The sequence below is a fragment of the Punica granatum genome, chromosome 2, assembly GCF_007655135.1.
Source record: "Punica granatum isolate Tunisia-2019 chromosome 2, ASM765513v2, whole genome shotgun sequence".
In the NCBI taxonomy this organism is placed as follows: Eukaryota; Viridiplantae; Streptophyta; class Magnoliopsida; order Myrtales; family Lythraceae; genus Punica; species Punica granatum.
This window is the reverse complement of record NC_045128.1, coordinates 34834387-34861748: the sequence shown is the minus strand read 5'-3', so window position 1 is coordinate 34861748 and position 27362 is coordinate 34834387. Positions and strand designations below refer to the sequence as shown.

Genomic DNA, 27362 nt, shown 5'->3' with positions numbered 1-27362 from the left:
AAATAAATAAATTACTTAAAAACAATCCACGTTGATTACCACTTTCTTCATTTAATCAAATTTGGTCTTGGAATTTATCAAAAAGAAAAAGTTTGGTTTTGGATTTGGATTTTATATGGAAAAATGGTGGCAGGGGGAGGTGGGACCACACGAAGTGGGCCCAAGAGACAGACGAAATTTTTTTGACTGGCCCATGACTTACCACAAAGTCAAAGTCCATTGTATATTAAGCCCAACTCGTCTCTGTGTTTCTCTCTCTGTCTCTGTCTCTGTGTCTCTCTCTATTGTGGGGTCACCACAATCTATTTCTCTCTATAGAACCAAACCCTAACAATAGACATTTCTCCGACATGGTTTCCGACGGGGTGGTCCCACAGCTCTCCCCTTCCACCTCCTCCTCCGAGCCCCAACCCCCCAACTCCGCCCCTGCCCTCTCCCCCGATCCTCTCGCCCTGGTCCCTGCAGCCCCCGCCGACGGCGACGGGGACGCCCCTGAGGCCGCCATCGTCTCCCTGCAGGCACCCACGACCAAGAAGCTGCCCGTGTCCCGCAAGCGCAGCGCCTCCGCCTCCAAGGACCGCCACACCAAGGTCAACGGCAGGGGGCGGCGCATCCGCCTGCCGCCCCTCTGTGCCGCCCGCGTCTTCCAGCTGACCCGCGAGCTCGGACACTGCACCGACGGCGAGACAATCGAGTGGCTCCTCAGCAAGGCCGAGGCCTCCATCCTCGCCGCCACCGGCTCCGGCATCATCCCCGCCGGCCCCTTCTCCACCCCCTGCCGAGAAAATCACGCCCTCTCCGCCGCCAATGTCACCCCTGCCGTCTTCTCTTCTGTGGCTCCCTACGGGCGCCTTGACCTCTGCAGCCCCTTGGCTTTTGGGTACGCAGCCGCAGCAGCGGCGGCCAACGGCGAGGGGTACCAGCACATGACCTTCACCGCGCTGCTGCTGCAGCCGCCGGCGCCAGAGAAGGCGGAGGAGAAGAAGCACGGAGACACTCTGGCTCTCATTGATGATCATGTCAAAAATTAAACTGGCCAAAACCCAAAAGGCCTGATTTTTGGTTCTGGTGGGGCAATCCAATGTATAGAACTGAACTCTCTGCTCAAATTTTTTTTATTTTTTTTCCCTTTTTTAGAATTTTTCTTGTATTAGTGATTGAGAAGGGAAAAAAGGAATGAGATTTTCAGGAAGGTAGGGAAGGGCGGTCTTAGGATTTTCTTCTGATGAGGAAAGTAGTAACTTTTTTTTTTTTTTGTAGACTTGTCTACTGTCTTGATTAATGGACCCCCCCCCCCCCCCCCCCCCCCCAACATTGTTATCTAACTCAGTTGTGCTTATTGCTTGATTGATTTTGCTGATGAAATGGTTGTGGCTTGTTTGGGAGTTTGATCATATATACACTCATGATGATGCAAGCATTTGGAGTGGGCCCACCTTATCCTCTCTCGACCCCTCTCGACCGTTAGATCAACTTTGCGTGATAGAGTTTGTGTAATAGAGGAGGTTATATGGCAGACATCGCCGTGGGTAATACAACCCAATGCAAATGTAACCCGGTAACAGTCCTACAATGCGTTCACCATCAGCAATTTCAAAGAATATATAGAACTGGCATTCAAGAATTATTTATTCATACATTCTTCAGAACAAATTATACGACAATCTGCTTAAATCACATGTATAATATCACGTCTTTCGCATGCTCTGTCAAGAGATGAAGTTCTTCGCCCGTTCTCCGCTTGATAAGAGTTGAAAAGGCGCATGTGAACTGTCATGCTCAGTTCATTAAACTGAGCATGAAGCCAACTGATCCATAATACACCATCTCTGCTCTTCCTCGCTGATACTATTTACACGAAGTCCTGAAATGCCTAATCTCATGTGAACTGTCATGATCAACATGTCTTAACAACCTTGCTTGTCCACAACTTCCCAAACCAACTGACTTCCCCTGGCTTGAAATCAGGGATCCTCCTCTTGTTCTTCATCCCACCGTCCACGGAAGTCCTGATGCTCGCAAAACTCTCGCATCCTCCCATTTCTTCCGACGCCTCCATGATCTTGTTTACCATTTCCAGCACTTCGCTCATCTTAGGCCGAGACTTTGGGTTCCGGACCAAGCACCTGTTCGCTACCGTGGAAAGCCTGTACGCGGACTTTTGGATTTGCTTCCTCTCGAGCCTCGGGTCAACTATCAGTTGAAACCTCTTGGCGTCTGACAGATACGGTTTAACCCATTCCAAAAGCTTCTGCTCACTCTTTGGCCGGTTACGGTCCAGCGGTCGTCTCCCCGTGATAAGCTCGTAGAGGAACACACCATAGCTCCACACATCGTTCTTGGATGTCAAGCGGCCCGTTTGCACGTATTCAGGGGCTGCATATCCCATGGTCCCTACGACCTGATAAACAAGAACCAAGTAAAATATTGACCGGAAAACAAGGAAACTTATCTGCATTTTGGCTTCAGAGAGCAGCCATAGTTTTTCCATTTTCTTCAATGAGTTTCAACCATTCATGCTTTCATCATAAAGCACATATTCTAACTGCATTTCAACACTTATCACCTTACGTCTTTTCTGTTATCCAAGAAAAGAAAACCAGAGAACTTCCATGGATGGAAAACCTTATGCTACAAGAAAGCATATTTTCATAAATTATACAGTTAATGGGAATTTAACAGAAAGACCCGACAATGCGCCATGTACATCCATCTGACTCGTCTTAATGGGGAATCAAGCAACAAAATATTCACTGGGGAATCGTTTACTGTGGCTTACCGCTGTTGATACATGGGTCAATCCCTCAGTGGGCCCAAGCCTTGCAAGTCCGAAATCGGATAGCTTCGCATTCCATTGCTCGTCCAGTAGAATGTTTGAAGATTTGAAATCCCTGAAGATTATCTGCCACGAAATCAGAAAGAACTAGTCAGAAGGGGATAGACTAGGGAACCCAAAAGTGTCCAAGAATATAAAAGTAATGGCCAGGAACCTGAAAATCCATCTCCTCGTGCAAGTATGCCAAACCCTGAGCAGTGTCTCGGGCTATTCTCAACCTCATTGCCCACGAAAGCGTTTTATCGGACCGAGGAGATAAATGATCATCCACACTCCCATTCGGCATGTATTCATAAACTAAGAGCCGTTGGATCCCCCTCTCATCATCATCGGCGCAGTAGCCGAGCAGCTTGACAAGGTTTGGGTGCTCAACAACACCGAGAACGTTAACTTCCGTCACCCATTCTCTATGCCCCTGCAGAAAGGATGGGTATTGTTTTATAGTGATGGCAGTATTAAAATTGCTAGTTTCCTTCACAATTATCTAGTCATCGATTCTCCTAAAAGACTAAACGTAGAAAGCATGCACTGGGATAAATTTAAGATCATAGTTAACACTTCCCATTATATATGTGCAGAAAGTTGCATTACCTACAAACATAAACCGAGACTCGCAACCAGAGCTCATGCTCTAATAGCATGTCAAGTAACCCTTGCTGCTAAAGGTTGACTTGCAATATTTCATTGATTAATTTTAATTTTGTCAAAAACAAAAAAGGAACCAGAAAATGATTCCACATGTCCAAAGCATAAGCATTTCCGTTCCTACTAGTTAAGTAGATTGCCACATATGCTCACGAGCTGAATAAATGCTTTATTTAGATTCCCATACATATAATTGTCAATTCTAAGCCTCCACAAACTCTCACATGTGACTATGTGAGACTTCCCATATATTAATCAAGCGGCAAAAACCAGCAGAAAGTTTTACCTGTGTCCCTCTTCGGCTTAACTGTTTTACTGCTACTTCAAGTTTCTTGGACAAATCTTCTGTGCTCCTGATTGTTCCCTTAAAAACACACCCGAACCCGCCCTCCCCAATCAAGACAGAACGGCTGAAATTCTTTGTGGCAGACTTGAGCTCCGAGACTGAGAAATCCCTGAGATTGCTGGATCTCTGAGATACAATTGGAAAGTTAGCCCTCCCCATAGATGATTCTGTGCTAGTCTCTGACACATTCTGAGATTCTAATTCGGACTCGCTTCTCTTCACTTCACCATTAGCAGATGTTGGAATGGTTGACGTGGTTGACATACACTTAGGAGTCTGCAGTGTATCATCCTTTTTGTCCCCAATTAGGAATGAGAAGCACTTCATAGCTTACCAATGACAACAGTGGACACCAGAACCGCAATATCTCGCTGCAAAAGATGGAGACAGGCAGATACTGAACATTTTTACAGTCTCAAATTTCTTCGAATTTGTTGTTTTAGCAGAAAAGGAAAAAATGCCTACTTATATGCGCATTGTGTGGTTAACTTTCAGGAAAGCATCAAAAGAAATCACGAAACTTTAAGACTTCAGTGTTCGACTAATTCGGAAACAGCTCATCTGTGCAAAACATGATAGCACGTGCAATAGCTGACACAAACCAATTACCTAAGATGGCTTATTTAATAAGCAAGAAGAAATTAATGATGGATAATCAGAAAGACAAACCGGACCACATGTAGCCAACATACAATCTTGGTCCGGTTTTAGAAAAACCAGTCGTAAACTGTAACAGTCTGTGCATATTAGGTACACGGACCTAGAGACACACGCTTGAAATTTGATTTGATAGAACTAAAGACACAGATACGACATGTTAACACGAATACGACGCAGCGCTAATCCTACTCATCTCGGGACAATCCATTTCAGCTACCTGCTCTATGCTCAGCTCAAACAGCGAGAACATCGAGAACTCAACCTCTCTATTTGATACAGATCTAAAAGCGCAAGGGGCAGTCAGATCAGAAACCCAGAAAGCAAGGACTGAAGCTTAATAATTAACTCGGAAACTTACCCTTCAATGTTCAAAGCTCGAGAAGTCCAAACCAAAGCAAAATTCAAATTCTTCCAGCTCCAGAAGAGAAGCCCATGAATCCTTTTCCCCGCGAAACCCCCCTGACGAAAAGAAAAAAGAGGCAAGGGCTTTGCCAATAACAAGTCTTCACTCGACACGGAAGCTGATGAGGTCAAGCTCACGAAGGCAAGAGCTCATCAGGGTCTCCGATCATTGAGAGAGCACACCTCGCAGGTATAAGGGAGGAGGAAGATCCGGTGGGTCAGCTGAAAGGCAGCAGTTGAGACGGACTGCTGAGAGTAGTAGAAAAAGTCTTCGTCAGTTTCCCATTCATTCACGGAATTCCGGTCCACTGTGCATACTAAATAAACTCATAGCATCCACGAAAATATAATTTTGAGCCGATCGGTCAAACAATTATTTCGCATTAGAAACATTAACCAGTAAAAGGACTGAATTTGTATACGTACCCTTGGTAGACTTCTTGCATCCTGTTCTGATTAAGCAGATAAGTTTATATTCGGGTCTTGTGACTGTAGATTTGGCTTTTTCTAATATGAATCCTATATAAACATAGTTAATTCGAGTGCCGAAATGAGTCAAGACGGGTTACGGATAAGCTTCCTTCGTGGTTCTTTACCTTATGAGGACTTCCAGGACCAAGGAAGCTTCTTCCAAGTGGGATGGAAACTTCCACGAACATTTTGCTTAACTTCGACTTTTTTCTTTCTTTTTCTTTCCCCATCAAAAGCTTGAAAATTCATTCATAACGTAAAAAGAGCACATGATATAAGTACAAAAATAGAATGCTCAAAAAATCAAAAATTATAATATCAAAATAATCGGATCCTTCTAGGCATACTACATAGAAAAATTTTAAGGCGAAATACCAAGTAATATAATGACAGGTACTACGTAGCAGCATTTTGAAATTTCTATCAAAACCCTATGTCGTCACACATGGATTCGATAGAATCAGGGGAGGGTTCTCAAGCCATAATTCCATAAAAAACTCAACCATCTAATGCTGATATTTTGAAGAGACATCGACATCGGAGCAAAGTAGAGGGTCTCGAGCCCAACTCAAGCACCGAGAACCGTAGCTACAGATAGAACCGGAGCTTAAAGCGGGGGAGGGTTGTCGACCAATTCAACAAGCCGAGGAAGGCGCGGGGCTATCGACTAATTCGGCGAGGTCGGGAAGACTGTCGACCAATTTGACACAGTCGGAGAAGACACCAGACTATCGACCAATCCAGCCTATGCCACTCCACTCTGTAACAAGATAGACAAAATCAACCGGGAGAAGCTCGAGGCTTCCCGAGCCTACTCACCGGAATACAAAAGCAATCTTGTTACTGGAGGGGTAATGCAACAGTGGTCTAATTCTGTATGAGAAAGACAATACCTTTATGCAAAGGGACGGAGTGGCGCTGGTGGTCGGGTGGCCTGTCGAAGACTAAGAAACCACCATTGACATTTTGGCCGTCGGTGGAGCCATCGCCAGAGAGAAAATCACTATGATCGATTAAATCCAACCAAGAAGAGGTCAGAATCATCTCAGATCAAACCGAGAATTGGGCCGATCCAGATCCTATGGAGCCTAACTTGGAGCTAGAGGCCGGGGAGGAGAAGGGACCACCGCCAAGTAAGAGGACAGTGATAGAAAAGAAGGCGGAGGCGCCGATGTCGCCACTGGTCGGGGAATCGATGACATCACTGTAGGAGTGCAATATATGTCGTGTTGCATTTAAACATGTTATGTCTAAACGGGTTCGTGTAAAAAAGGTCTAAACCTTTTTGACATGAACCCAACACGTTTAATAAACATGCCACAATTTTTAAACACAAACACGACACGTTTAGTTACGAGTTGACACGGATATGACGCATTTAACCCGCTTAACTAAGCGTGTCTAAATGTGTATATATACTTACCTACACGATATGATACTATTACGGTATTACCTTTAGGTACGTATTATATTTACATGATATGATACCATTAACTTTAATTACACGTTACTACGCAATTGACATGGTAAAAACATTATAAACGGGTGATTTATATAAACATATTTATATGATTTTAATGTACTTTTTTTTTATAAATTGATACAATATGTGAAACTAATTTATTAACACGATAACACATAATAATAAGCTGGTATAACCGCGTCTAAACAGGTTATAAGGGTTGAATCCGTTTAAACACGTTTATTTATCTTGTCTAAACGGATTTGACCAGTTTAGACAAAAAAACACGTTTAGTCTTAATACAAACCTGTTTAACTTCGTGTCGTATTCATGTCGTGTTATCGCGTCGTATCAAATACTGTCGGCCCTACAACACCGTGTCTCCAGACATCCAAGGTCGAGGGGTTCGGGGATAGGACCGCCACAGATCTGCCAGATGGGGAGAGGCCGCTCTGCCGAAGGAGTGAGGGTTCGCCGCTGTACGCTTGACCTCTACTTAGCTTCAAGGGCAAGAACGCATATTAACTGTTTTTTTTTTCCTTTTTCTTGGGAATAATAATTAAATAGGTCCAAAAGACGAGACTGGACAACTTTTGAATTGCCACTCTAAGTTCATGTGAATCTAAAAAAAGAAAAGAAAAGAAGAAGAAGACGGTCGTGCTGGATCAACACGAGTGATGATTTTACGGGTTTAAGGTTCTTTGATCTTTGGTAAGGAATGCATGGTTTGAACTATGAAGAAAGTTGTTCACTTTTCCAGGAAATGCATATAATTTTACATTTTCAGACAGTTTTCCGACACATGAATATACCAAAGTGAACGTTTTTTTAGAATGCAAGATTTTTTGGGCCGTTTCATGTTTTCTCAGGACACGATTGTAAGGCGTCAGCTCAATTCAACGAAATTCTTTTCTTTTTGGGTTATGTGAGCTCTGTCTCTCCTCTTCCTCCTTCCCTCTCAGCTCATCCCTCTCTATTCCTTCAAATCAGGCAGGCCGTGCATTGCTACCCGCCACCTCTTCATCGAAAAACAAGGGCGTCCCTTGAACTTCTCCTTCCCCAAAAATTTCAACCCGAAAGGAGAAAACCCTTTTTGACTAATAATGCCATTGTCCACAACCTGGCCGCGTTTTGGCACCCAAAATCGCCACTGCTGCTCCGCGGAAACAATCCCATCACCCACATTGGTCGGTCGCCCGGCAACCCTTTTGATGTTAGTCTCTGAAACTCCTCCGGTTACATGTGCCCGAAGAGATGGGAATGAGAGGGGGAGGGAGCAGAAACGCTTGCTGGGTCTTGCCATGTTTGCTTCTCCTTGTCGGTGCCCTGTTTCTGGGGCAGGTAAGATGTGCTAACAAAGACGGCGGGACGCTGCCTCTAGCGACGGATGTCATCTACAGCCGGCTCTCCAATCTCCGCACCGTGTTCACCCCAGACATTAAGCGGAGTCTGGGGTTCTGCATTAAGGATGTGTGAGTAATTTAGATTTTCTCTTACTTGTTTATCGCAGTCGAAAAGTTCTGGGACCCTTTGAGCTTGTCTTGTTGCTGCTGAGAAAGCTGTCAGCTTCTTGGCTTGGGAAAGTGCAAACTTATTCCTGATTTCTGAAACTTATCGAAGTGGCATTTTCTGTTTTTCCTACGATGGCATTCAATTGAATTGCTTTCATTTTCCTCCTGTTGTTTATTGAACTTGAACTTTTGATTTCAGGGAAAGGGAGTGGAATGGCGCATTCGACTTCGAGGGGAAGCTGGATTTTTTGACTTCTTGTGTCAAGAATAGCAATGGTGTGAGCTTCAGCAGTTTTAGTTTTGCAATGCCTGCACATGATCCCGTGGTCTAGATTTGTGTATTGGGTCTATAATGTAGAGCGTGAATGAAAATCTCAGATTTTCATGCATCTTGGAACATTACATTGTATTTGATAACGTCTTTTGAACTAGTTATTTATGTAGGCAATGGTGATATTCAAGGATTCGATTCTATCATAGCCTTGTACGACCAGTTCTAGACTGAGAAAATACTTATTCGAACTCTGTGTGGCCTCACATTTTTCTTCGCATTGTGGACGACTCTCTGTGTATGAGAAGTTTACACGGATGTACCTTCTCGGCATGGAACACAGCTTTGTTTTTGCTTGAACTTTGTTGAGTTTGATTAGAAGAATATACCTCTTCTTCCTTCTGGTCATAACGAGGTTATGAAATGAACAGGAACCCTTGCAGGCAGAATATGTACTGCAGTGGAAATCAAGTTCTACTTCACCAACTTCTTTGAACGGCACTCTTCCACTACCAACTACTTGAAACCCAACAAGAACTGCAATTTGACTTCCTGGGTTCCTGGGTGTGAACCGGGGTGGGGTTGCAGTGTCGCAGAGGGGGATAAGGTCGATATTAATGAAATGAAAAATATGCCATTGAGGATCGAGGACTGCCAACCCTGTTGCGAGGGCTTCTTCTGCCCCCCGGGTATCACTTGTATGATACGTAAGTATATGCCGATTCTTCTAAGATTTTTGCCAGTTCAACAGGGGTGCTACTCTAATTACAAAAAGCAGAAAGAAAGAGTCACAAGATTAGATGATCTTATGTGGTGATTCCAGTCCGTTTCATTTCTTTTGCTTTGTATCAACCAAGGCCTAAAATGCATCAGACATGTGCTTTCACGGCAAGCCTGCGTTATAATGAGGAGATGGATCAGAGTCATCATGTTTAAAGCTCATGTTTTGTGTGGTCATACATTCCAAAGAATTTATATTAATTCCTTCATGCCAAATCTGGGCTTATAGTTGACTTACAAGATTTCAGGTTTCATTGACAAGTATTTTTTTCTTGACCCTTTTTTTTTAACTGTTGCGAAGCATGTCCTCTAGGTTCTTACTGTCCTCTCGCAAAGCTAAACAAGACGACTGGAACGTGTGATCCGTAAGTTTGCTGTATTTCAAACATGTTCTTTCCAAGTTATCTAATTGTACCAAAATTATGAACTGATGAAATAGGTGAAAAATATAGATATGGCTATCAGATACCACCTGGTCAGCAAAATCATGGCTGTGGTGGGGCTGATATCTGGGCAGATGCTACAAATAGCAGCGAGTTATTTTGTTCTGCGGGATCATACTGTCCAACTACCACAGAGAAAATTGCTTGCAGTAGTGGGTATTAATTTTAATCCTAAAACTAAGTCATTTACATTATCAGTTTTGTTTTTAAGAATCTAAATTGTCCGATGCCATGAACTTTGAGCTGGCTTTGGTTTATCTGTAGCAAGCAATGCTTTCTTGTCTCTGATGATTGTCTATTTAATGTGATTTCAGACACTACTGCAGGAAGGGGTTCATTTCTGAAAGACGTAAGTTGTTCATTATAGTTTTTTCCTTTTCAGTTGATGAAAATTGAAAATACAAATATCTTTCACTTTGTTTATGCATAAAATTAGGATCTTAATCTGATTGATCTTTGCACAGCTTGCTTCAAGTTGTCAACATGTTCCAAGGGCACTGCCACTCAAAATATTCATGCCTATGGGATTATGCTTATTGTAAGTATAGCATTGATTCCACTAATCCACTAAATGAGATTTTTTTTTTTTTGAGAATTTAAATGAGATAATTTTGCTTTAGTAAGGATCTCTTTTTGAATAAATACATTGATAAACTATGTTCCGCATTTGTTCTTTTAGATCCACGCGCTGCATGAGTCCTCTCTAGCTTCTCCGAGTGTATTTATTTTTAAATTATACTGACAGGTGGGCGTAAGTACACTATTGATCATCATATACAACTGTTCAGATCAAGTCCTGACTACTCGTGAAAAGAGGAAAGCCAAATCAAGGGAAGCTGCAGCAAGGCATGCTAGAGAAACTGCTCAGGCTCGAGAAAGATGGAAATCTGCTAAGGATGTTGCAAAAAAACATGCTTTTGGACTCCAACAGCAATTTTCCCGAACATTTTCCCGCAGAAAATCAATGAAGCAGCCCGAGCATCAGTTGAAGATCTTCGGCCAATCGAAAAATGCATCAGAAACCTCGTCACTGGGATCTGCTTTCTCGAATTTGACCAAAAATTCTGAGCTACCACCAAAGGGCAAGGGCAAGGAACCAAGCAACCTCACAAAGATGATTAAGGAAATCGATGATGACCCGAACAGCGAGGAGGGGTTTCATTTGAATATTGGCGATAAGCACATAAAGAAGCAGCAGATGCTGAAGGGAAAGCAGCTGCACACGAAGAGTCAAATTTTCAAGTACGCCTATGGACAAATCGAGAAGGAGAAGGCTATGCAGCAGCAAAACAAGAACCTGACCTTCTCGGGAGTGATTTCCATGGCCACTGATGATGAGACCCGGAAGAGGCCTGTTATCGAGGTAGCTTTCAAGGACCTGACGCTCACCCTCAAAGGGAAGAACAAGCATTTGCTTAGGAGTGTGACAGGGAAAATCAGCCCAGGGCGGGTTTCTGCAGTCATGGGCCCATCTGGTGCCGGGAAGACTACGTTTCTCTCTGCACTTGCAGGAAAAGCCACTGGGTGTAGTATCTCGGGTATGATTCTCATCAATGGGAAGGACGAGTCCATCCTGTCGTACAAGAAGATTATTGGATTTGTTCCACAGGATGATATAGTTCATGGGAACTTGACCGTTGAGGAGAACTTACGGTTCAGTGCAAGGTGCAGGTACATGTGGTTCCTCTATTCTGAAATGCTCGAAGCTTCTCTGTCATGAAGTAATTACTGCATTATTCTCTTGAGACCCTCCTTTTTCTTTAATAGTAAACTAGTTGTCATGTCATAAACATGGTCAATAGTAACCCTTAATTACTTGGTCCAACATTAATTGCAACGGAGCCCACTAGAATCAAACATGTGCTTGGCCTGCTCGAAAAGAATATCTCAGATCGGTCTAGCACAGAATCTAGCTTATTGTCCTTTGTATTACTACAAAGTCTCTTGCTAACTTTTTCTTCACATGAATAATGGTTTCATTCATCTGGAGCTGTTTGATTCTTGTTGATGCACAATTGTAAAACTACCTTAAGCTAGATGTTTTCTCTTATGATTATCGGGCAATGCAAAAGTGACTTTAAACTTTTCTAACAGTTGTTTATTTACAATGGTCGTGGTGACTAGTGTAGGCTAGCCGCTGACTTGCCGAAAGCCGACAAAGTCTTGATCATTGAAAGAGTTATAGAGTCCCTAGGACTGCAGGCAGTGAGAGATTCTCTGGTAGGGACAGTGGAGAAGCGAGGAATTTCAGGAGGTCAGAGGAAACGTGTAAACGTTGGGCTAGAGATGGTCATGGAACCTTCATTGCTGATATTAGATGAGCCAACATCGGGATTAGATAGCTCCTCATCCCTGTTACTTCTTAGAGCACTACGACGCGAAGCTCTTGAAGGAGTGAACATTTGCATGGTCGTTCACCAACCAAGGTGCGCTTTCGGCATCTCCATTTCAGTTAAACTGATTTTAATTTATCCATTGCTTTTGTGCACAATTTAATATTCAAGAGTGAAGTGCTTAGAAATATTGTTGGGAAAGTGGAAGAGACTTTTTTGTAACTGGAAATAATTATGGTTCTGCGCAACCTGCAGCATTTATAGGTCAAGCTTCTCGAAATTGTAAATTTGGTTTTAGATACTTAACCTTTGAAAGCAGACCTGACTGCTGGTCTCGCTGGTCCAGTCTAGAACAGGACTTCGGCGTTCTGGTATTAGCTACTTAATGTTGGAACTTTGAATAAAGCACAGTTCTCTCTCTCTCTCTCTCTTCTTCTTCTTCTTCTTCTTCTTCTTCTTCTTCTTCTTTGTTTCTTTTTTTTTAAGATTATATCAGACTGAAGTTAACAATTCCATTCCGCATAGCTAAAGAGTTGTCGCTTTTCTTTTACATATTATATTCATATGGAAACTGATGATTGAATTTATTTGAATAGCTATTCGCTATTCAAGATGTTCGACGACTTAATTCTCCTTGCAAAAGGCGGTCTGATAGCATACCATGGATCTGTTAAGAAAGTGGAGGAATACTTTTCCACTCTTGGTATCGATGTTCCGGAGCGTGTGAACCCTCCAGATCACTTCATTGACATCTTAGAGGGGATTGTTAAACCGCCAGAAGGTCTCACCATTGAACAGCTTCCTGTGAGATGGATGCTCCACAATGGGTACCCTGTCCCACCTGACATGCTGAAACTTATTGATGGACTTGCTGCCCCTTCAACCTCAGGCTTGAACAAGACAGGTGCGCCTGATGGCACAGCCATAGATCAGTCATTCGCAGGAGATCTATGGCAGGACATGGTGTCCAATGTGAAGGTGAAGCAGGACCACATACAACACAATTTCATGTCTTCTAAGGACTTGTCGGACAGGATAACTCCAGGGGTGCTTCGGCAGTATAGATATTACCTTGGAAGGTACGTGCACGAGAAATTAAATTGAAGCACACTTTCCTGATTCTCCAAATTCACGATTGAGAAAAAGTAGTCAAAAGCTGCATGTTTTGTTGATGGAAACTGAACATGCTATTGAAAAAGTTGAACAAATCTTCTTATATATGGCTTTTATCTGATGATGTTGGACAATGTAGGGTCTCTGTTTTTGGTAAAACGTTCCACCTTTAGATTTTTCCATTTTCCTCGAGGAATGGGGAAAATAGAGAAAAAGAATGTGCTTAATTGCACTTCACGAGAAGTTAATAATTGCTTGTCTTATAGTATATAAAGTGGGCTCTCATTTATACCCCCGGCCAAAATTTATGTCATTCTGCTTCTTTGGTGGCAACAAACTGTGAATCAATCACTTTGATAAAGTTAGTTTAACTTTCCCGTGCTTTAACCGAGAGATCATCAATTTTCAGGGTTGGTAAGCAGCGACTACGAGAAGCTAAGATTCAAGCAGTGGATTATCTTATTCTCTTACTTGCTGGAGCCTGCTTAGGTACTCTTGCCAAAGTGAACGATGAAACATTCGGGGTCTTGGGGTACACTTATACTGTAATCGCTGTGTGTAAGTCAAGTTTCTCGTCTTTTGAGATTAGTCCTTATACTTCTACATTCTTCTTTTTCATTTCTTGTTTCTGTTTTGCAGCACTGCTTTGCAAAATTGCAGCTTTGAGATCGTTTACTTTAGACAGACTAGAATACTGTAGAGAGAGCGCGGCAGGCATAAGCAGCCTTGCTTATTTCCTCTCCAAAGACACACTTGACCATTTCAATACGATTGTGAAGCCGCTGGTCTATCTCTCCATGTTCTACTTCTTTAGCAACCCTCGGTCCTCCTTCACCGACAACTATGTTGTTCTACTCTGCCTTGTTTACTGCGTGACTGGCATCGCATACGTACTTGCAATTTACTTGGAACCTGGTCCCGCTCAACTGGTATGCCTAATAATGTCATTTTCATCTGATCTAGAAGCTTAAACTGTAGGATGAATGCATGCTATTGTGTTTATCCAAACACTGGTGGCCCCGTTTGATAGGAAGGAATGGCATGAGAATATAATGGAACAACATACAAATTATAAAGTCAAGCAATAGCATTCCATTCCCATTCCAGCATATCAAGCGGTTCTTACGGGCCCAGTGTGGACTGATAATGCAACATTACGAACTTGTCTCCTAAAAGTGCAAGCTAAGTAGTGTTCTTTTTGTCCAGCACAACTGTCGTCATGGACTCAGATTTATGGGTTTTTTTTGTTTTTGCTATTTCTGCTCTTGGTCTCATATGTAGTCCATGACTTTGTGAATCACACCTAAGCGTCAATTTTCCTTCCCTTGCAGTGGTCAGTTCTTCTTCCAGTAGTGATGACTCTCATTGCAACGCAGGATAGAGAAAACAATCTTGTGGCTCATCTTGCAGATCTATGCTATCCTAAATGGGCTTTGGAAGCTTTCATCATTGCAAATACCGAGAGGTCCATTTTCTATAATTTCCCTTTGTTGTTTTAAATTTTCGTAAGGCTTCTAACCGTGTTTTAAATTTTCCATCATATGCAGATTCTGCATTGGTTCTTGAGTACAGTATAACCATGTAACTGAATATCTCATCTCATGCTGCTGGAGTTATGTCATTACTCGTATAAACGAGTGATGTCAGAATTTGTAGGACATAACAGTTAGCAAGTATTTACTTCCTGGAACCATACTGAAGTTACATTCTTCGTGTCTTCAGGTACTCAGGAGTGTGGCTTATCACTCGCTGTCAGTCACTAATGGAGAATGGCTATGATCTCAATGATTGGACGCTGTGTCTGATAATTCTGACCCTCATGGGTGTATTAAGTCGTTGCATAGCTTTCGTGTGCCTGATGACCAAACAGAAGAAGTGAGTCGAGCTGGGCCTGATTTTCATTTTTTTTTTCTATGTTTTCCTCGCTGAACGGAAAGCATAAAACCAAGGAAAACATCACTTCCTCTGCTCTGCTCGGTACGGTTCCTCCTGTATATAATTGCTAGTTGGCGGATACAAGAATCGACCAACTTGCCTCGGGCGCTATCAGTTTTGTACAGGCTCCTGACAGCGTCTTGCCCTGCGTGGCCCTTTTTTTGAGACACAAAACACTCACAGATTCAGAGCAGAATTCGATTGGAAGTGGTCGATGGAAAGGGAAGCTTGCACGTCAAATGTTCGGGATTTTCCTCTTGTGCTAAGTATGTTCTTCAAACAGTTTTTTTTTTTTTATCTGATTCTCAAAGTTTGATCGAGTGGGGGCTGCTGTATTATGGTAGATATGTTTTAGTAGGTTTTGATAGCGATGGCTCAATAATTGCTGATTTTATTTAATCCTCGTTGATTAAGAAACCAAAGTTTGGTACGTTTTATAGGAAAATTTTGCAATCAATACCCTTCTCCATAGATTCCACACTTATTCTCAATACAAACACTTCAAGTCAATAAACAACTGCATGCACGCACCATTTTTTTATAGATGAGCATGAAATGGAATCTTTATACAGAATGGGTGCATTTAAATTAAAATTTCTAGGGACAATTAATTGTCGAAATCGCCTAAAGGAAGCAGGACAAGAAGAGTCTTAAAAAAAAAAAAAAAAAAAAAAGAATCAACGCGTGCAATATTTCTGTAAAATTTTCATTAGTGATTGGGCTCTTCTTTAATTTTAAAGTTTGAGTTAATAAGTTGTGGGACTTAATTTATTATATAATTTGTGGTCTGCTGCTTAATTCCTCTATGTGGAATTATGAATCGCATTGCAATATTAGTTCATGGATGTTGAACTGAAAGATTAATCAAGAACCATGAGGGTATGTCAGTGAAATTTATGAACTTACCATCACCGTCTCTATTTCACATTTCACGTATATTTTAGGGACGGATTTGGGGGTGCCCTGGGTGACTGTCGCCCTCTTGACTTAAAAAAAAGTTACATAATTTCTATTAGATATTATCGTATTTCGTCATTCCTTGATTTTACGATACAAAGTTATTTTTTTAGATTCGCCTCCATAGACAAAATTTCTTGATCCGTTTCTATGTATATTCCTTCTAAATTCTCGAGCATAAATCGACTTCTTCCGCAACTTTCAAGACGTGATAATTCGGTGACAACGACCTGGGTTGCTTGCTCTAATAGTTATGTCATTTCAATTCTCCTTAGGTTAGAGTTGTCACGTTCAATTTGAAGAGCGCCAATCATCTAACCCCCATTTAAGTATCAACTACTAGCGGCTTGGTGATTGATTGCCCTCTGAAAGGGTGGCTCAATCGGAAACTGCAAAGACAAAGGACTGCCCATTAATCCGAACTTGCATCTTGATGTACGAAAGCATGGTAAATCTCAATGAATCAAGTTCGAACCGCTAACTGCAGAAACTCTATCGATGATGAAATTTCTTCATTTATTCATAAGATTTAAGACTTGCTAAAGAGAAATAAACAATAAACTACTTCAAAAAAAAATTAAAAAATTTTCGATCTTGCCTGACTAATAGCTCGATCTTGCTTGACTAATTCAGTATTAGCGAAAAGTGAGAGAAATTTTCGTCGGCCAATAAAGGGGAGGCAGGGCCAGGGGTGGCGTCAGCTGGATCACGAGGTGGAGAGAGCACCGTCAACCCGGAGCAGGCACGTCGGAAAGCACGGCCGGGCGGGTCCCACAGGAACGAGGGGACCACATGGTCCCGCGGCGGATGGATCTGACATGAACCGGGTGCATGGCGTAACCAGCAGTCACGAGGGGGGCTGCTGGCTGGAGAATCGAGGAGTCATCCCATGCATGAATGTGGACCACGTGTCCGACGTCGATCTGGACATCAACGGCACCTTTGTTTATGTTTTTAGTACTCTACTGACCCACCTTTTCCTATTTTCATCATCATCATTATTTAATTAACTATTTACATCACATTTGATTCATTATTTATTTATTTACTATTACATTTTCCGCTAAAAAAGAGTGAATAAACTACATATTTGATACTTTAAATCCGAATGCTTTTCTATTTTAGTCTTTTTTTTAAAAAAAAATTTATCATTTAAATTATATATTTTGAATACTTTTCTATTTCAGTTATTTTTCATTTTCTTGATTTATTTCATCCAATACCCTTAGTTACTTTTTTAATTTTTGTTGTTTTATCAAAATTTTTTTAGAAAAGATTTTAATTTTGGTTCTCAATGTTTTAAAGTTATTTTTTAGACCTAATTCTTTTTTGTGTTCAACTTTTCTTAATATTAAACACTTTGTTTCTTATATTTCTACCCATCAAATTCCCATAAAAATACCTACAAGACATTTTTGAAAATTAAAAATATTATTATTTTAATTTTTGGAAACAAAACAAAGTATATCAAAATAATAAACAAAAAATAGTGAACCTACTCGAAAGAATGAGCAGGAGTTAGCCTTTAGGCCACAGACAATCTTGACAGTTTGCAATAGAAACACTCGCCCGTGCTCATTCTCTTCATGATTTTTCTTTTATTATTTTGATGGATTTAATTTTATTTTTGAAATTAAAATAACAAATATTTTATAAATTTCGAAAATTTCGTGTGTGTATTTTTATAGAAATTTGAGGGTAGAAGTATAAAAAGCAAAACATTTAATATTAAGAAAAAATTAAATCAAAAGAGGAATTAGGATAAAAGAATAACTTTAAAAGTTTAATGATCAAAGTTAAAATCTTCTCTAATAAAAAATTTGATAAAATGATGGAAATTAAAAAGCAATTGAAGGTATTAGATGAAGATGAATCAAGAGAAATGAAAATGACCGAAATATAAAAATATTCAAAAGTATATCATTTAAACGATAAAAAAATAAAAAAAGACTAAAATAAAAAATATTTAAATTTAAAGGATCAAATCTATAGTTTTTTTTAAAGAAGGAAATTATTAATAACACATAAATATGAGTGAATATTGTGATTGTCATAGGGCGGTAAAGAAAGATATATTCAATTTTTTTCCCGTACCTGGTCTACTTCCGAAGCTCGGAAAATCCCCCTAAGTACTTGGCTAAGGTAAAATCTGGATTTGGATCCATTGGAATTGAATGTTAAACGTCAGAGGGCACGTTCTTCTTTCTTGTGGGAGGGTCAGCTCGTTACATTTTAGATCATCACTGTTTCCATGATTTCTTAAGGAAAATCATCACATCTCTCTATCGAAAATATTTTGCAGATGTTGCACAACGCAATGAAGGGTCTAGGATCGGATTATGGATGACACGACTCTTATAAGGGTCGTTGTGATGAGGACCGATATAAACATGCGGTACATAAAAAACGTGTCCTCTTTCGGTCAGAATTTGATTGAGTGCTCGCTTTGCTTATTTCCTAATAAGGCTGCTTCAAAAATTTGAAGATTAGAGGTAGATTCAAACGCACTTCATAAAGGACAAATTGGATTTAACTCTTTATTTATTTATTTATTTGCTTATTACATCTTCCCTTAACAAAAAGAAAAACAGAAATTGTTAATGACACATAAATTGTATTTAGTCAAAGGTCGAGAAAAAAAAAAGATAAAAGTGGCACGGAAATCTCACGAGAAAACCATAAAATTGGGAACCTCTAGTTCAGATATGCAGTGGACGACTTCTAATCTAAAGAAGTGATCGACAACTCGTGTCATTGTACTAAATCACGTTCGAAAATTATATGTTATCGATTCCTTCGAATAAAATGGGACAGACGATGGAGAGAGCTATCCGTCCATCTCTCTCTCTCTCTGTCTGTCTCTCTCTCACATCGCATTCTTGATTTCGTGGCGCTTTTTGGCGGGTCTGGGCTTTCCAGCATCGGACATTCGCCCGAATTTATCTGACAAATCTTCTGCCCAGAGGTCAAATTTCTCTGCCTTTTCTTGCTTTTCGTCCTCTCTCTCTCTCTCTATCACCTCTCCATCGCCTCACTCTACTCACCACTAGTGGGCTCTCTCTCTCTCTCTCTCTCTCTCTCTCTCTGCGCACTCTGTTTCTGGAGATTTTTACTGTTCTGTTGATCTGGACAGCCTTGTTCACATGATTAGCTGCTGCTGAAGCTCAGCCCTCCGCAGATCGGCGGAATCGAGCTGATCGAGGTTGCTCCACCCATGAACGAGGTTGTCCCCGCTCTTGCCATCTCTTAATTTTACCTCCGGTGCTCATTTTCGTGTTCAATCCACGTTTTATATCCTTTCCATAGGTGTCCTTTGCCCGATCGAGCATAATTCTTCCTTTTGCTTGTTGGGGTTTTCATTTCTTCTCCCCCTTTTCATGGTATTGTCGTGTAAAAGACCGGAAATGGAGTTCCCCGTACATTTTTCGACACGGTGCCCAAGCTCTGATTTCTACTATTATTTGGTTTTTTTTTTTTTGTTTTAAACTTTTAGTTGAGAATTTGGTTGGGGAAGTGGGTTGAACTTTAGAGCCTGTTCGATGGTTTGATTAATTATTTTGCATTTTCTGTGCTGTATTGCATTTACTATCCGTATCGTCTGGTTGGATGTATTTACGTCTTTACTTAGGAAAATTTACATTTTCTTGAGACTAAAACTTCAGTCCTTTTCTAATCAATTAAATGCTCATGTACCCTCATGATTTTTCATGGAAATTTGCTTTCTTAATTCCATTTATCGTGAAGTGTCCTCATCAGGGCATTGGCGCGTTATTGGGAACATAGAGATAAAGAATCTGTGATTCATTGATGGTTTTCCCAAACATGCGCTGCTGTTTTTGGTGATAGTCTTGGCAGTGAAACTCATTTGCGCTTTGCGACTGGGATCTGTCTCTCTTAGTAAAAATTCATGCTTAGTGCTTGTTGTAGGTAAAAGCAAACGAACCATTTCTTCCTGCTCTAGAAGCAGCAACTGAGGTTTATCACTTGCTCAAAGAACCGAAGAATGACTGCCCTTCAGTCGACGATGTTTTATCTTTCAACAAGGAGAGTACCAAGTGCTCAGGAATTGAAAACTCCGCCTGTGAAGCTAAGTATGGTTTGAGAACCGAAGGTGGTAAGTCACGATGATTCTTTCCTACCACCATTCTTGTTATCGCTACTGCAGATTCCAAGTGTTGTCAATCTTACATTATTACCGATTTCTTCGTACCTCGGAAGCAATTCTTCTGGCAATGTTAACTTACAATTCTTACATCTCTCATGGTCAGGGAATATCCAAGTCCAAGTTTGTACTGTTGTCGTAACTTTCTCTGATGAACTGTTGTGCATTGAAGTATGCACTGATGGATTTTGCTTTATAGAATGGCATTATGCTATTAGGTGCCGCATGTGGTAGCAGTTAAAATTTTATTTGAAACATTTTTAATGTGCATAGAAACGTTTTCATATAGTCAGGATCAGAAGCGTAGTTTTTTGAAAAACTTACTAGTCAACAGGTAGAGAATTCAGGAGATAGTGTTGCATATTTTGGAGTGAAGGGTTAGTTTTTTTTATCCCAAGCTAATAACTCTAAGTTGTCTTGTTACGTGCTGCTTTGCCGATCATTCTAACCACTGTACTTTTCTGGAACTGTGTGCAAGGTGGGATGGCTCCGTACATTACTCAAGGAGAAGATGAACTAAACCTTGGAGTATGTATTCCTTTCATCTTCTCCTTTTTATTCTTTTCTTTTCCTCGTAGTCCTACTTTCCACCTACAGATTTTCTGTTTGTTTATAATACGAAGTTGATACTTTCATGATATAAGCTACTTTGCTCGTATTGATTTTGTGCTTTCGGCAATCCTTTGTTCTTGCTTCTTTTTTCTTTTACTTTTTTTTGGAATTATTGATCTGTTAGATTTTCTAACAGGCTCTTGATGGAATTCTTGATGAAATTGATGAAGTGGAAGACCTTGATTTTGCAAATGGCCTCTCAGGTTCATGCGAAGATTATTTTTTACGTTAATCAAATCCTCTTATTGCTTTGAGGTCTTACACTGCATGGTAATAATCTTACATAATGAGTGTTTCTGATATACAGATATTGATTTGGCTGAAGAAGTTTCTGCCTTGGGCCGTGGTCCATGTGGTGGACTTCATTTTGGTGATTCGATTTCAGACAGCCATTCTCCGGATCATAGCGGAAGTAGCAATGGCGCTGTTGGAACATCTGAAACATCCACAGTAACTACTACTCCAGACATGAAATGTAAAGATGAAACATGTAGGAGAAGAGGCAGATGTGCATGTTCGTTTGATTTAGGCAAGGTCGATGAGTTGGAGAAAGATGTTGGCTGTTTAGTTCCAGAACCTTCAGACGAGGATGAGAAGGGTGCTGCTGAAGGGAGCAGAATTGCTGTGAATGCCAGAGAAAAGAGACAGCGGAAGCCTCCACAGAGGTACATTGAAGAATCGTCAAAAGCAAACTCCAGAGATGGACATAAACAAGCTAGTGCTGTTGGTAAGGATAAACCTCCCCTGTGGAGACAACCTAAGAAAAAACGTACAGGTCTTGTGGTAAGGATTCTTCTTTTCCTCTTTGGGCTCTTGTGTATGTCTATCAGTTCGAGAGTCTACTTTTACAGTGTTTATACGATTTTTTGAGAATCCTCCTGTATGTTAGGAACCTGAATTAGAAGATGATTCTTCGGCATCTGAATCTGAAAATATAATCTTGGGGAAGAAATCGACGAAGAGTGTGGATAGGAGGAAGCATCAAAGAATGTGGACTGTTGGAGAAGTGACAAAATTGGTTGATGGGATCTGTGAATTCGGAGTCGGACACTGGACAGATATAAAAAGGCTTTCTTTTGCAGCAACTGCTTACAGAACTCCAATAGATCTGAGGGTACTCATGTTTTTTGTGAACAGTGCGAAAGCATTAGCTTCTATACCTCTTCAAAACTTACTATGACAAGGTAATTGTTCTGCAGGATAAATGGAGAAATCTTCTCAGGGCTAGTTATGCACAGAAACCCGAGAAGGGAGAGGTCTGCATCTTATCTTTATTATCGTGATATGCTAATACGGGTTAATCGACAATGTAAGATATCAATTTCAATAGCTGTAGGTCCATCACAAGGGAAACGAAAACCGAGATATTGAAATTTTCTTCTTACTAAGGTGGCATCAGTAAATTCTTCCGCATCTTGCCTCTCGATGAGTTGCTTATACAGCTAATATTACCATCTAGATTGTTCTCATTGATTGGAGGATTAGTTATTTATACAGCTTCTTTGTTTTACATATTCATTATTCAATTAACATTACTGATCCGTGATCTGTAGGCTGAGCAGAAGGAAAAAAGCGCAGGCCGTCCATTGCCCAAGTCTCTGCTGCGCCGAGTCCGTGAACTGGCAGCGCTTCATCCGTACCCGAGGAAGACCAAGACCAGGTCTTCCTTCTTTGCTAGGAATAGCTGAACTGAAAAGATCCAAGGCTCATTAGTTACAGTAGCAACTAGAAACTTTGCTTCGAACTGTAACTGTAAGAAAACCATTAGTTTTGGATATCCTCCGAAAACTATGCCGAATGAGGCAAAAGGTGGGAAGTAACCTAAGATCCCGAAGAAACACCCAGACAGATTTTAAGTGTACAGAGCAATTTCCTTCTGTGATGCTGCCATGCTCATGCATAACTTCTCTCGACTCTCTCTTTCGATAGCCAGTGGTCTGAAATTCGTGTCTGGCTGAAGAATCGCCTCCGAGAATGACTTTCAGTTCTTGCTGCATAAGCAAATTTGGAATTGAATCGACTCGAAAAAACTTGATAGTCGAGTTATTTTAGAAAATTCGATGTGGTCTCTACACCGAGCAATGCACTTGAAAAAGCCTGTGCAAGTGGACAGCCACGGAGGTTTCATGGTGGATATGGGGAACCCTAATTCTTAAGGCACTCATTTGCAGCCATCAATGAAAATAGCAATATGGGTTTGATCACTTTTTCTCAGTGGGATGAGCTTTCAACTCAAGATTAAGCAATATTTTCAACATAAAATGTATAATACAATTAAATGATAAAATGTATGTAACATACCTAATTTTTTTTTAATTACACAACACCTAATTCTATTTCATATTAATCCAATCCACCTTTTATATTTATGTTCCTTTCTTTGTGGGAGAAAGGTTTGGTTAGGTGAGTGCAAGACCGAATTTGAGGGAATTAAACATTTAAATATTACCAATGGGATGAATCACTCATGGAGGATATATAGATTAATTTTCCAATAAATTTCAACAAATTAGGAAAAAAAATAGAAAAAGAAAGGGCCCAACCGGGTTCGAACCGGTGACCTCTTGATCTGCAGTCAAATGCTCTACCACTGAGCTATGGACCCTTGGATGTTGTTTGAGTTGCCTCGATAAATATATAAATCATCTAGTTAGCTTATTACTTTTTTTCAGTTCTTCTTAAGAAGGTCCATGAACTTAATAGAATGAAATATGAATCCTAATAGTTAAAAAAGAGACGCGAATAATCACGCTGGGTATCTATAATCTCTTGATTATCAGGTAAGGGTATACACTATATAAGTAACTACATCAAAGCAAATGTTTCGTTGATAAACCGGCATTCCGACGATTCAAAATAACCTCGTCTAGAGTGTTGTAAACAGTATCACCGACACCCTAGAGATGGTTAAAGATCATAGAAGATGATACAAAACTGACATGAATGATCTAACGTGAATAAACACACACATGTTGTGGTTTGTCTCAGAGGATTCCGACGAGGCAACATTGCAACATAACAGGAACAAAATCACAATGTAAAATTGCAGGTTTAAAGTTTGCATCCAACATCAGTAAAATGTCTTATACAAATGCCCCTCCGGTGGCCTCTCTGGCTTGTGGCACGATCTCTTCCCACAAGCCCAGAGACCTGAGCAAGCATGCTGACCCGAACACGGCGATGGCGGCGAAAACTGTCGGGAGCAGGAAATCGAAGTCGGACGTCCCCACCATGCTCTCCGGCACGCACAGGATCTCTCCTGGGACTTCGAGCGGGATCCTGATGAAGCCCCCGTGCAGACTCCAGCCGTTGGAACTCGCAGAGCACCCACACGAGTTCCTTGATGAGGGCAGCGACCGAGAGATGGCAGCCGTGAATGCGGCCTCGGGAGCGAGCGACGAGGCCAACACTGTCAGCACCAGGAGTAGGGTCCAGGTGGCCGCGTGGAGGAGCACCGGATGGCGGGTCGCAAGCTGCCGGAAGAATGAGTCCGACGACATGGCGATCAAGGCGAAGGAAAAGTAACGAGGATGATGGCAGCGGCCAGTGCTGGGTGGTTGATTCGATGAAGTTTGCAGAAATTCAGGAGAGGAGGAAGACTTCGGTGCAGTTACTAATTAGTAAGTGAAATTGTGGAAAATTGAGGTTTTTATTTTTCTTTTTCCCTTCTGTTTGTGGGATGCATGGGCAGTGGCTGCCAAGTCTTCTGAACGAAATAGATGGAGAGGCAGGCACGTTCATCATATACATTTATACGCATGTGTCGAAATACAGCTCTTTTGCTTTTATATAAGATCAAACAAGACTACTCGCATCATTTTCATTAGAATGTTCGATATCGATGGCTTTGCGAGAATGTGAAGCATAACGCTCACAAGATTACATTACATTCGCAGCTCCGGCTTAAGCATATTGAATGCATGGCGCACATCGCTACTGGATTAGAATTTTGTCCGACCTTGTCGCCCGCTCCAGTAAAAATCCCATCTTATATGGATTTAGCAAAGCACACGGTGTGTGCAACCCAGCGGATTCATGAATGAAAGAATGCATCTATCTATGTTGCACTTCGAAATCATATGCTGGCAAATTGTCAATTATATCTATATATCTTGCAGTCCAGAATCCAACTACCAACCCGCATCGTATCCCTGGCTGGCTGGCTGTGTAATATGGCCTTGGTATATATTTTTACGACCTCCCTTTGTCGGTAGGCATGCGAGCTTATTAATTGTTTTCGGGATGCATCTTTCGCTAAAATTTATACACATACACACATATATATAACATCGTAACATATTAGCATGACATGACCCAAAAACCAAGCTCAGCATATAATATATTTCATAATCATGCAGCGGTTACTCGTTCATGAACATCTGATGTTTTCAGATGGTACTTGCATCACATTTACAATATATATAAGGTGTAGCCTTCTATGCAGACATCTATTATGTTATTACATATTGCACTACATAAAACATTTATTTGTCTCTCCACACACATACACATATACATATATACACATATATATGTGTAGAATATGTATTATAGTATCATAAAGATGCACACAAATGTAAATATATAGGAACTAGCCTCTTCCATTTTCGTTGGGGTTAGTACCACCATCACCACCCCAGTCATGGAAGCTTTCTCTTGGTATGTTGTGGTGGTTATCTGTGGTGGTGCCCTCCGGGTAACTCACCTCATTCCTCTCATCTATCTTGCCCGAACTCGACGACGACTTCGACCCGATCCCCTCCTGAACTCCTTTCTTATCCTTTAGCTCTTCTTTCATCACTCCACCTGACAAAAGAGCCCTTCTGGACTCCACAGTGAGAAGCAAGCTCGCCACCATCACCATGAAGACGATAATCACGGCTACACGCTTCATCTTGATGTATATGTGCCAAGACGACCTTTCAGTAGCACGGGACTACTAAAACGATTATCGGAATAACTTCTAGAAAATAGAGGATACCTGTGGTTCGAAGGCAATGAGCAATATTCATGGAAGGGTCGAAGGCATTATATAGAGGCGGAGAAATGCAATGGATATTTTACTAAAGAAAATGGAGGAAATCTATGGGGTCTCCCTCTCCGCCAAAAGACGAGACAAAGTTGAGTGGGATATTTCATTTTTCACTAACTAATGTGTCAATAGATTGTTGGATGTTAATGCAGCTCCTGATGATGATTTTGAGTTCTTATCTATCCATATAACTACTCTTAATTTTAATCACTCAATAAACTTGACTGATCTAATTACATTGTACGTTAATAGAGAAATTTATATAAAACCGCAAAAATTAAAAAGCACAAGACTAACGCAAGTCTATTAAAGAGAATTATATATCCATTATTCTACGTATTTATTGTCGACGACTATCTAAGATTACCTAATAATTTTATTTTTAAGGGAGCGACCTAACTGGCTGCCCAAATAGGAAAGTTCCACTCCAACAAGTGGGAATTAGTGGACACCCAAAAGTCGAGCGCATATATACAAAATAATAATGACAAAAGAGAAATTGCCCGAGTGCAGAAAGATGTAATGGATTTCCTGTTTGAGTTGGATTTCTATGTCAAAACTACAGAGTACTTTCAATTATTTTGGACCTAATAATTAATGATAGTGTCTGATTTCGGGATGGTGCCTCCATTTTCTTTTTAATATGAAAATAAATCAAACGATACATTAGTAATGAGACATGGTGATCCCAATAATATCACTAAACAAAAGAAAATGGAGTCCAAGAGGGCGAAGACTAAACTTATGAACATTGATCGGAAGCGTAAGTGCATAGTTTGCAAGACAATCTACGCAATATAATTTCCTTCATGACGTGTGCTCACCCGCTACCATTCAATCCTAATGAATCATGGATATAATAACATCAGGAACCAAAGCTCCATTGTGGCCAGCATGACTGTGAGAGGAACGAAGGAGCCAAACAACCACTTCTGAATCGACTTCAAGTATTAGTCTTTGAAAGCCAAGTTCCCGAGCTAGTTCAAGACCCGATTTAACCGCCCACAACTCGCCAATAAGGAAGTTGTAATCTCCACATTCTGTGCAAAGCCACATAACCAGTTGCCATTAGCATCTCGTAAAAGACCGTGTAAAATCACATATTTTTCAACTTTTCCCCAGATCTAGACAACGTTTCATTTTTATTTCAAATTTAGCACGTCATCCATCTCCTTTTTTTTTTTGGTCAATATATTGACGTGGCATTACCATATAATTAAATTCTCGAACAAATTATATGTAAAATCATGTACTTTCTAACTTTTTTTCTGATCTAACATTGTGGTTAATATTTTCTCACACTAAAATATTTTTATTTAAAAAAATTTTAAATTTGAAAAAAAGTTGAAAAGTACATGTTAGATCGGAAAAAAAATTAAAAAATACATGAT

General features: G+C 40.7%; 5 protein-coding genes and 1 non-coding gene across 8 annotated transcripts; 3 read left to right on the top strand and 3 right to left on the bottom strand.

Moving 5' to 3' along the window:
- The first annotated feature begins 249 nt into the window (after positions 1–249).
- LOC116196613 (transcription factor PCF1-like) lies at positions 250–1291 on the top strand. Its single transcript, XM_031526425.1, has one exon. The coding sequence runs from the start codon at positions 351–353 to the stop codon at positions 1029–1031; it is 681 nt and encodes a 226-aa protein (XP_031382285.1). The 5' UTR covers positions 250–350; the 3' UTR covers positions 1032–1291.
- A 293-nt stretch (positions 1292–1584) lies between these two features.
- LOC116196612 (serine/threonine-protein kinase PCRK1) lies at positions 1585–5180 on the bottom strand. Its single transcript, XM_031526424.1, has 5 exons — positions 4846–5180; positions 3768–4198; positions 2991–3251; positions 2780–2902; positions 1585–2401 (listed from the first exon to the last, which is right to left on the bottom strand). The coding sequence occupies exons 2-5, from the start codon at positions 4152–4154 to the stop codon at positions 1898–1900; spliced, it is 1275 nt and encodes a 424-aa protein (XP_031382284.1). The 5' UTR covers positions 4155–4198; positions 4846–5180; the 3' UTR covers positions 1585–1897.
- Positions 5181–7691: 2511 nt separating this feature from the next.
- On the top strand, positions 7692–15679 carry LOC116196927 (putative white-brown complex homolog protein 30). 2 transcript variants are annotated; one of them, XM_031526885.1, is made up of 14 exons: positions 7692–8294; positions 8533–8609; positions 9036–9311; positions 9686–9749; positions 9837–9983; positions 10142–10176; positions 10292–10365; positions 10573–11498; positions 11957–12253; positions 12757–13239; positions 13683–13831; positions 13913–14202; positions 14605–14738; positions 14821–15137. In XM_031526885.1, the coding sequence occupies exons 1-14, from the start codon at positions 8077–8079 to the stop codon at positions 14837–14839; spliced, it is 3189 nt and encodes a 1062-aa protein (XP_031382745.1). In that variant the 5' UTR covers positions 7692–8076; the 3' UTR covers positions 14840–15137. The 2 variants fall into 2 exon arrangements, with proteins under 2 accessions (XP_031382745.1, XP_031382744.1); XM_031526884.1 differs by having other exon boundaries at positions 7694–8294; positions 14996–15679.
- A 3323-nt stretch (positions 15680–19002) lies between these two features.
- Positions 19003–22842, top strand: LOC116196340. Of its 2 annotated transcripts, none has more exons than XM_031526012.1 (9): positions 19003–19130; positions 19299–19388; positions 20093–20279; positions 20806–20855; positions 21076–21142; positions 21247–21722; positions 21829–22053; positions 22139–22195; positions 22493–22842. In XM_031526012.1, the coding sequence occupies exons 2-9, from the start codon at positions 19380–19382 to the stop codon at positions 22625–22627; spliced, it is 1206 nt and encodes a 401-aa protein (XP_031381872.1). In that variant the 5' UTR covers positions 19003–19130; positions 19299–19379; the 3' UTR covers positions 22628–22842. The 2 variants fall into 2 exon arrangements, with proteins under 2 accessions (XP_031381872.1, XP_031381873.1); XM_031526013.1 differs by having other exon boundaries at positions 19008–19130; positions 20081–20279.
- Positions 22843–23472: 630 nt separating this feature from the next.
- On the bottom strand, positions 23473–23544 carry TRNAC-GCA. The gene has a single exon. It is a non-coding gene; the product is annotated as a tRNA-Cys (tRNA).
- A 478-nt stretch (positions 23545–24022) lies between these two features.
- On the bottom strand, positions 24023–24439 carry LOC116193904. Its single transcript, XM_031522647.1, has 2 exons — positions 24297–24439; positions 24023–24239 (listed from the first exon to the last, which is right to left on the bottom strand). Exons 1-2 carry the CDS (start codon positions 24437–24439, stop codon positions 24023–24025), a joined length of 360 nt encoding a protein of 119 aa, XP_031378507.1.
- Between the last annotated feature and the right edge of the window lie 2923 nt (positions 24440–27362).

Bases quoted from the DNA above. Each gene is read 5' to 3' on its own strand.
- LOC116196613 (XM_031526425.1), top strand. From the start codon at position 351: ATGGTTTCCGACGGGGTGGTCCCACAGCTCTCCCCTTCCACCTCCTCC.
- LOC116196612 (XM_031526424.1), bottom strand. From the start codon at position 4,154: ATGAAGTGCTTCTCATTCCTAATTGGGGACAAAAAGGATGATACACTG. The intron at 3,252-3,767 runs GTAAAACTTTCT...TCCTTTCTGCAG, and splicing joins TAAGCCGAAGAGGGACACAG to GGGCATAGAGAATGGGTGAC. The intron at 2,903-2,990 runs GTTCCTGGCCAT...ATTTCGTGGCAG, and splicing joins ACGAGGAGATGGATTTTCAG to ATAATCTTCAGGGATTTCAA.
- LOC116196927 (XM_031526884.1), top strand. From the start codon at position 8,077: ATGGGAATGAGAGGGGGAGGGAGCAGAAACGCTTGCTGGGTCTTGCCA. The intron at 8,610-9,035 runs GTGTGAGCTTCA...TGAAATGAACAG, and splicing joins TTGTGTCAAGAATAGCAATG to GAACCCTTGCAGGCAGAATA. The intron at 10,177-10,291 runs GTAAGTTGTTCA...ATCTTTGCACAG, and splicing joins GGGGTTCATTTCTGAAAGAC to CTTGCTTCAAGTTGTCAACA.
- LOC116196340 (XM_031526012.1), top strand. The intron at 22,054-22,138 runs GTACTCATGTTT...ATTGTTCTGCAG, and splicing joins GAACTCCAATAGATCTGAGG to GATAAATGGAGAAATCTTCT. The intron at 22,196-22,492 runs GTCTGCATCTTA...CGTGATCTGTAG, and splicing joins AGAAACCCGAGAAGGGAGAG to GCTGAGCAGAAGGAAAAAAG.
- LOC116193904 (XM_031522647.1), bottom strand. From the start codon at position 24,439: ATGTCGTCGGACTCATTCTTCCGGCAGCTTGCGACCCGCCATCCGGTG. The intron at 24,240-24,296 runs GTCGCTGCCCTC...CAACGGCTGGAG, and splicing joins TTCACGGCTGCCATCTCTCG to TCTGCACGGGGGCTTCATCA.